Below are 8,222 nucleotides of genomic sequence, written 5' to 3' on the forward strand. Positions count from 1 at the left end.
CAGTGGAGTGATCTCAGCTCTCTACAACCTTGACCTCCTGGGTTCAAGTGATCCTCTTGCCTCAGCCTTCCAGGTAGCTGGGACTACAGGTGTGTGCCACTATGCCTGGCTAATTATTATTATTTTTTTTGTAGAGATGAGATTTCACTATGTTGCCCAAGCTGGTCTTGAACTCGTGAGCTCAAGTGATCTGCCTGTCTCAGCCTCCCACAGTGCTAGGATTACAGGCATGAGCTGCCATGCCCCGCCTGAGAGTCAAGTTTTGTGTCAGTATTTTCACAGGCCTGTAAACATCGTGGGAAGTCCCTGCATGGAGGAATTAGAATAACTTAACAACACGCAAACACACCATCATTTGGCTTTTTTGGTGTCTCTGCCCATAGTTGAGTATTCCTAAATTTCCTGTCTGTTATAACAGTGAATGAGTTTCACCAGGGCTTCCTTTATAAGCTGTATCTGAAGTTTTAGGAATAAAACAGATTTGAGCAGAACAAGTCTCTTGGATGCAGGGAGTATAAAAGGGGAAAGCGTCCTGCTGTTTCCAGTGGCAGAAGAAAAAGAGAAGTACCAATGAAGAGGGGTGAACAAAAAATAAATAAAGAAAGAAAGAAAGAAAAAAAGAAAGAAGAGGGGTGAACAACAACACCCGTGCCGGACACAGACAAGGAAGGGTTAGGCTCACAGTCCCCCAGTCTCGGCCTCTCTCCACCCTCACCAGCAGGAAGGGATCTGAGCTCTGTTAGTGGGAAATCTTGGAGTTTGCATTTCTCTGACGGTGAGGCTACCTCCTATCCTGTTTTGAAAGAGGAACAGAAAAGCAGAGCTTGTCCCAGGAATTGTGAAACGGGCTGAAATGTCTTGAGAGACAGTAGCAGTTTTAGAAGTGTACCCTCCTGGCTCTGGGGAAAGATTGAATTGGGGTCTTGTGGGCACATGTTTTCTCATGGGATGTATCAGTCAGACCTATGCACACTTCTGGGGGGCAGGGAAGTGTGTCTCTTTCTGGACTTGAGCCCGAGGGCTGCTGGCATGCCTTTTTAAAGGCATTAGAAAGAGGTTTCTTTCTCTTTTTCCTTTCCTGTTCACACCACCTTCATATGAACATGGAGAAGGGAGGTTTCTAAATGGGCCCCGATTTACTCCTATGTCAGTAGTCATGCCAGACCCTAAGGGGCAGAAAAGGCAGCCAGGGGATCCTGACTCAGAGGCTGTAGTTCCTCAGCCCTGCTAAAGGGCCAGAGGTTTGTCTGTCAGCGCCTGGCTGGGCATGCTTGACTGTTAACCCCTCAGCTGAAAAGATGGCAGGATTCCTCCACGGGGTCCTCCACAGGGTCCCTTCTTCCCTCCTGGCTTACAGCTTCCTCTGAAGACGGGCCAATTCCTTGCTCTCTGGCAAGAGGAAACAGAGCTGGGGTACACTTCACTGGGAGTTGGGCAAGATGTCGGCAGTTTCCTGGTGCCCTTCAAGTCCTCCAAAAGTATCGAGCTAAAAGGTGACAAGTCTTCTTTCAGTAACCAAGAAGAGTTCCAGTTTAATGTCTGCTGAATCTAGAATCTTCTGACTTGTTTTTTGGCCCAGCACACAACCTTGGATGCAGGGTGCAGCAGTGTTTGCAAACCTTACACCCCATTTCTAGACTAGCAGGCAGAGGCTCTGGAGCTTTGATTACTCCAGGGCCCCCAACAAGCAAGATGGGGCCTGGGTAAGGAGTTGACAGTGACCTTAGTACAGGACAAACGGCTCATTTGGGGCTACAGTTGCCCAGGTGGGTCACCTTCATCGTAGCTGGTCTTCCCAACTCCACAGCGTTCTCTCGTTTTCAGCAGAGGGCTACTTCGGAGCTGATACTTAGGCCTTTCCCGCCTTGAATGTTGAGGTTGCCTGCCTGCTCTGCGTCTCGGCTGCTCACTCAGAATCCTTCAGAGTGAGAGAGACAGAGTGTGTGAGTGTGTGTGTGTGTGTGTGTGTGTGTGTGATCTAAGACCTAACTGTATGGTTCAGGCCTGCTGGGCTCTGCAGGGAGACCGTGGTGGCCTTGTGCAGCACTAGGTCTGGTCTCTGTCACTTGAGTTGTGTTGTGGGCAGAGGCCCTCAGTGCTTGCTGCCTTCCAGCCTGGGAGGCTGCTGGATCCTTTGGGAAGACACCGGGCACAGTCTCAGCCCTTCCTTCCACTGGCGGGTGACTTTCATGCAGGCTAAGGCTTTGGCTCCCTTAGCCTGGGTCCCCTATAGCCTTTTCACTGGCTTCTCTAATGGTTTCGACATAACCATCAGCTATAAATCTGGGTAGCAACAGCTGTTTTGGGAAGCTGAGGTGTCCTTTCCCCTGGGCCAGCCCATTTCCCGTTTTTTTCCCCAGCTTTATTGAGGTGTGATTAACAAAGTAGTATGTATTTAAGGTGTACAACCTTTTTTTTTTTTTTTTTTTTAAAGACAGTGTCTTGTCCTGTCGCTCAGGCTGGAGTGCAGTGGTGCGATCTCAGCTCACTGCAACCTCTGCCTCCTGGGCTCAAGCCATCTTCTGCCTCAGCCTTCTGAGTAGCTGGGACCACAGGCACTCGCCACCACGCCCAGCTAACTTTTGTATTTTTGGTGGAGATGGGGTTTTGACATGTTGGCCAGGCTGGTCTCAAACTCCTGAGCTCGAGTGATCCATCCACCTCGGCCTCCCAAAGTGTTGGGATTACAGGAGTGAGCCACTGTGCCCAGCCAAGGTGTACAACATGTTTTCATAGACGTGTACATTGTGAAATTAAGCTAGTGAGCACATCCGTCACCTCATATAGTGACCCTTTTGGTGTGCGTGTGGTGAGAACATTCAAAAGCTGCTTTCTAGCTGGGTGTGGCAGCACATGCCTGTAACCTCAGCTACTGGGGAGGCTGAGGCATGAGAATTGCTTGAACCCGGGAGGTAGAGGTTGCAGTGAGTCTAGATCTCACCAGTGCACTCCCACCTGGGTGACAGAGCAAGGCTCCGTCTCAACTACTTTCTGAGCAATTTTTTTTTTTTTTTTTTTTTGAGATATGGTTGTGCTCTCTCACCCAAGTTGGAGTGCAGTGGTATGATCTCGGCCTACTGCAGCCTGTGCTTCCCAGGCTCAAGCAATCCTCCCACCCCAGCTTCTCGAGTAGCTGGGATTACAGGTGTGTTCCACCACACCTGGCTAATTTTTTTATTTTTAGAGACGGGGTTTCGCCATTTTGCCCAGGCTGGTCTTAAATTCCTGGGCTCAGGTGATCTGCCTGCCTTGGCCTCCCAAAGTACTGGGATCATGGGCATGAGCTACCATCACCCCCGGCCCATCTCTCTGAGGGATAGGACATGTGGGGTCTTGCTCACCCCCGCTCTTGTGGGACGCGGCCTCTGCCCTGACTTTCCTTCTTGCTTTGGTGTCTGAATCTGCAGCATCGCCCTGAGCAACTGGTGGTTTGTGGCCCACCTGACAGACCTGCTGGACCACTGCAAGCTCCTCCAGTCACACAACCTCTAGTAAGTGGCCTGGAGGCACCGATCCTCCTTTTCTTACCACCAAGCCCTCGAGGGTGGGGTGAACTGAATGCCAGGAAGGGAGGTTGGGCTGAGGAAGGGGGCCCTGAACAGGGCAGGCCAGGAGTCTTGATCTTTCGGTATGCTTTATTCCAGTTTCGGTTCCAACATGAGAGAGTTCCTCCTGCTGGAGTACGCCTCTGGACTGTTCGCTCATCCCAGGTAGGAAGGATCCCATGGGTGCAGGCTGTGCCGTGTGCTCTTCAGCATGCGGGTGCCACTGGAGCTTGGACCGTTCTCTCCCAGTTGGCTCCCTGAAGGCTACGGAAGGGTCAGTGAAAGGGAGCTGCAGGTGCCAGTCCCCAGAGCCACGAGGCAGCACCTCATGTCTGTCTTCCTTGAACCTTTGCAGCTTGTGGCAGCTGGGGGTGGATTACTTTGATTACTGCCCCAAGCTGGGCCGAGTCTCCCTGGAGCTGCACATTGAGCGGATACCTCTCAACACCGAGCAGAAAGCCCTCAAGGTGCTGCGGATCTGTGAGCAGCGGCAGATGACTGAACAAGGTGAGCTGGCCCTGCTCCCAGCCTTACCATCTGTGGGACGTGGGAGTCAGGGCAACCTGAGGTCACACTTTGTGCCTACCCCAGCCATTCTCCTCATGAGCCACACTGGAGAGAGGTGGGGCTGTGGATGCCAAGAGGTAAACTAAGAGATGGGATAATTATTTGGGAGGGACAGGAAAGCTAGGGATCCACTGGAACCGAGACAAAATCTACATACCACCTGGAAAGGCCTGAGCCGCCCCTTTTCTCACACACTTGATTCCACGAGGTCAGGGCTGGGGTCGGCGCTATTTCCCTGTCAGGTGGGTTGCTATTGCTATCTCAGCCTGGCTCAATGGGGAAGCAGTGCTGGAGGTGGCTCCAGAAAAGCAGAGACAGTGGAATGAGGATGACCAAGTCTGCCCCTTCCTTTCTCCCCTCACTGTTGAGTGATGTAAACATGAGTTATTACCCTGCAGAGACAGTTGGCATGTCACGACCATTTCTGAAAGCATAGGGTATTCATGATCCACAGGAAGACAGGATTTGAGGCATCTGGAGAGGTAACAGAAGAGCTGACACGTAGGGAGAAACAAAAATCTTTTGCTACCCTTGAAGCCACACACACTCCCAGAGCCAGTCCTGCCATGACGGGCACTTACACTCTTAGCAGAGCCCAGACACTTAATCAGCCTGAGTTTCCAGCTCTGCCAGTCCAGCTGCGTTTAGAGCCCACAGAGTGGCTTTGGGGTGGAGTGAGGCTGTGAGGCCACTCTGGTCCCCACAGGGCTCAGGAATGGAGTGATTTGTGGAGTGAAAGCCGTTCACCTTTTCTTTTCCCTCGCAAAGTTCGCAGCATTTGTAAGATCTTAGCCATGAAAGCCGTCCGCAACAATCGCCTAGGTTCTGCCCTCTCTTGGAGCATCCGTGCTAAGGATGCTGCCTTTGCCACGCTTGTGTCAGACAGGTGGGTACTGCTGGTGTTGGCTTCCCAGGGACTGGGTGGTTGAGGTGGGCCTGAGACTGCTGCTCTGATGTCTGGGCTGGGCCCTGCAGGTTCCTCAGGGATTACTGTGAGCGAGGCTGCTTTTCTGATTTGGATCTCATTGACAACCTGGGGCCAGCCATGATGCTCAGTGACCGACTGACATTCCTGGGTGAGTCCCTGGGTTTTGTGCCCTGTGCTTTGGACACAAGTGGGTAGTTGGGGAGGTTGGAGGGATCATATCAGACTTCTCCCAGCGCTTCCTTCATATATTCCCATTCCATCAGTGGCCCCAGAAACATCCTCCGTCATGTCCAGGATCGTGAGTTTGGCTGTCACATCTCCTTAGTGCCTCCATGTTTCTGTCTGTCTGTCTTTTTTTTTTTTTTGAGACAGAATCTTACTCGCTTTGTGGCCCAGGCTGCCAGGCTGGAGTGCAGTGGCATGATCTCAGCTCACTGCAACCTCCACCTCCTGACTTCAAGCGATTCTCCTGCCTCAGCCTCCCAGGTAGCTGGGACTACAGGCATGCGCCACCATGCCCGGCTAATTTTTTGTATTTTTAGTAGAGATGGGGTTTCATCATGTTGGCCAAGCTTGTTTCGAACTCCTGACCTCAAGTGACCGGCCCACTTTGGCCTCCCAAAGTGCGGGGATTACAGGCGTGAGCTACTGCGCCGGGCCAGTGCCTCCATGTTTCCTTTTTTTTTTTTTTAAGATGGAGTCTCACTCTGTCTCTCAGGCTGGAGTGCAGTGGTATGATCCCGGCTCACTGCAACCTCCACCTCCCAGGTTTAAGCAATTCTCCCTCTTCAGCATCCCAAGTAGCTGAGACAACAGGTGCATGCCACAATATCTGGCTAATTTTTGTATTTTTAGTAGAGATGGGGTTTCACTATGTTGGCCAGGCTGGTCTCAAACTCCGGACCTCAGGTGATCCACCCACCTCGGCCTCCCAAAGTGCTGGGATTACAGGCATAGGCATGAGCCACTGCACGTGGCCTAGTCAATCTATTTTAATCCATGACTATTGTTATGTATTTTGACTCTGATGTTTCCCCAGATTTGGCTCTTTGGAGTTCTTCCAAGTCTGCTTTGAATGCTCTTGGTCTGCATCTCATTGGGGCCTATGAGTTTGGAGATGGAAAAAATCTCCTGCTCTGTGCAGCGGCTGGTCTGTGGTTTTTCTTCTCTTGTTTAGGGCCAGGGTGACTTTTGTAGGTGTCACTTGGGCAATTTGGGGGAATATGCACGTTACCTAGTGCTCTTGTTTCGCCGTAGGAAAGTATCGTGAGTTCCACCGTATGTATGGGGAGAAGCGTTTTGCCGACGCAGCTTCTCTCCTTCTGTCCTTGATGACGTCTCGGATTGCCCCTCGGTCTTTCTGGATGACTCTGCTGACAGATGCCCTGCCCCTTTTGGAACAAAAACAGGTGAAGGTTGCAGCAGGGTGGTTTTCTTTGCTTGTCAGTCCCTGCTGGAGCTTAAGTTGTGTAGCTGTTGGCAACGTGCGTGTTTTCTCCCTTGTCGTTCTGCCTGTGCATGTGTGTTCCCCTTAACACCCTCTCTGGAATTCCAGACTCGCACAGGAAACACTGTGTGATTTGAAATGAGGTCTTCCTATACAAAGCACACTGTTGCGAAAGGCACGAAAGGAAGAACGTCCGAACATGGGCCTCTGCCCCAACCAGTGCAGGCCTGGGCTGGGGGCAGCCAAGCAAGGCAGGCTTTCTTCCCTAGGTGATTTTCTCAGCAGAACAGACTTACGAGTTGATGCAGTGTCTGGAGGACTTGATGTCAAGAAGACCTGTGCGTGGAGAATCTGATATCCAGCAGCTCCAGGTCATTTTCACTTCTGGGCTGATGGTTCCACATGGAGGTGGGAAAAGGCTCCCTGTACCTCAGGCTTCCCCTTCCAGAAACACTGGCTCCTATGGACACATGTGCCTCTGTTCCCCTTAACCTGTGTCATTCACACACCACCTTCTTTTAGGAGGAAATGAGGGATTCTAGTGTTCTGAACTCTACGTTTTGCTCTTTCCTGTTCATCATTTCCAGTATGGCCCTTTGGTATTGCTTTCTTTTATATTGGTAATTTTCTGGAAGCTACTATGAATGTTAAGTGCCCTCTACCTTTGGATTAGCTAGAACCTTCGGGAGTGTGAAAGGGCTCCTTCCTGCTCTTGTCTCATGCTGGCGCTCTCTGCTTTGCAGGATGAGGACATAGAAACCACCAAGGTGGAAATGCTGAGACTTGCTCTGGCACGAAATCTTGCTCGGGCAATTATAAGAGAAGGCTCACTGGAAGGTTCCTGAGAACTGCTTCATTGTGGTATCTTTGTACGGCAATGTATATAGATTTTTTAAAGGAATAAATGTGTTGCAAATGTAGGTTCTTAGAGTCCATCCAGGGAGCTTATCTGTCCAGTCTGAACCTGAGGTAGTAAGATTAAAAAATGCTTGTTTTATGTTTTTTTTTTTTTTTTGAGACACAGTCTTGCACTGTTGCCTGGGCTCGAGTGCAATGGTGCCATCTCAGCTCACTGCAACCTCACTCAGCCTCCCAAGTAGCTGGAATTATAGGTGCACACCACATCCAGCTAGTTTTTTTGTATTTTTAATAGAGACGGGGTTTCGCTGTGTTGGCCAGACTGATCTCAAACTCCTGACCTTGCGATCGGCCCACCTTGGCCTCTCACAGTGCTGGGATTACAGGCGTGAACCACCGCACCCAGCCTTATCTTATGTTCTCTTTGATGTGGAACTGTCTTCCTGTGCCTCCTTAGATAAGAAACCACCCCCCAGGTCTGGCACAGTGGCTCACGCCTGTAATCCCAGCACTTCGGGAGGATCCCTCAACCCCAGGAGTTTGAGACCAGCCTGGACAACATAGGGAGACCTCATCTCTGTTTAAAGAAAAAAAAAAAAAAGAAACCCCCAAAGTTATGGTGACTACAGTGTCTTGGAAATGTGAAGAGCCCTTGATGGTATACTTGTTCTTCTGAAATCTTGCCTCACCTCTTCTGCAACACTTAACATTTTGGTTATTTAGTTCCCTTAAAATATAAGCATACAGGAACCTGCACTTTTAACAAAAACCTTCGGCAGTTCTGTCATAGGCTATCCACTCATGTATATCTGGAATTCACAGGTGGTACCTTTGCCTCCATCAGGGTGAATGGCGTCTATATTAGGAAGATTCCAAG

General features: G+C 50.5%; 1 protein-coding gene across 2 annotated transcripts in view; it reads left to right on the forward strand.

The window, feature by feature from the left end:
- NUP85 (nucleoporin 85) overlaps positions 1-7,407 on the forward strand; it is a 33,120-nt gene extending 25,713 nt beyond the window's left edge. For both annotated transcript variants that reach the window (XM_023211839.1, XM_023211840.1), the window contains 8 exons: positions 3,408-3,491; positions 3,645-3,710; positions 3,901-4,052; positions 4,881-4,998; positions 5,088-5,188; positions 6,298-6,449; positions 6,757-6,858; positions 7,231-7,407. In XM_023211839.1, coding sequence (XP_023067607.1) covers positions 3,408-3,491; positions 3,645-3,710; positions 3,901-4,052; positions 4,881-4,998; positions 5,088-5,188; positions 6,298-6,449; positions 6,757-6,858; positions 7,231-7,332 — 877 coding nt within the window. In that variant the 3' untranslated portion in view covers positions 7,333-7,407. The remainder of the gene's footprint in view (positions 1-3,407; positions 3,492-3,644; positions 3,711-3,900; positions 4,053-4,880; positions 4,999-5,087; positions 5,189-6,297; positions 6,450-6,756; positions 6,859-7,230) is intronic.
- Positions 7,408-8,222: the final 815 nt, after the last annotated feature.

Source organism: Piliocolobus tephrosceles, chromosome 16, assembly GCF_002776525.5.
Source record: "Piliocolobus tephrosceles isolate RC106 chromosome 16, ASM277652v3, whole genome shotgun sequence".
NCBI lineage: Eukaryota > Metazoa > Chordata > Mammalia > Primates > Cercopithecidae > Piliocolobus > Piliocolobus tephrosceles.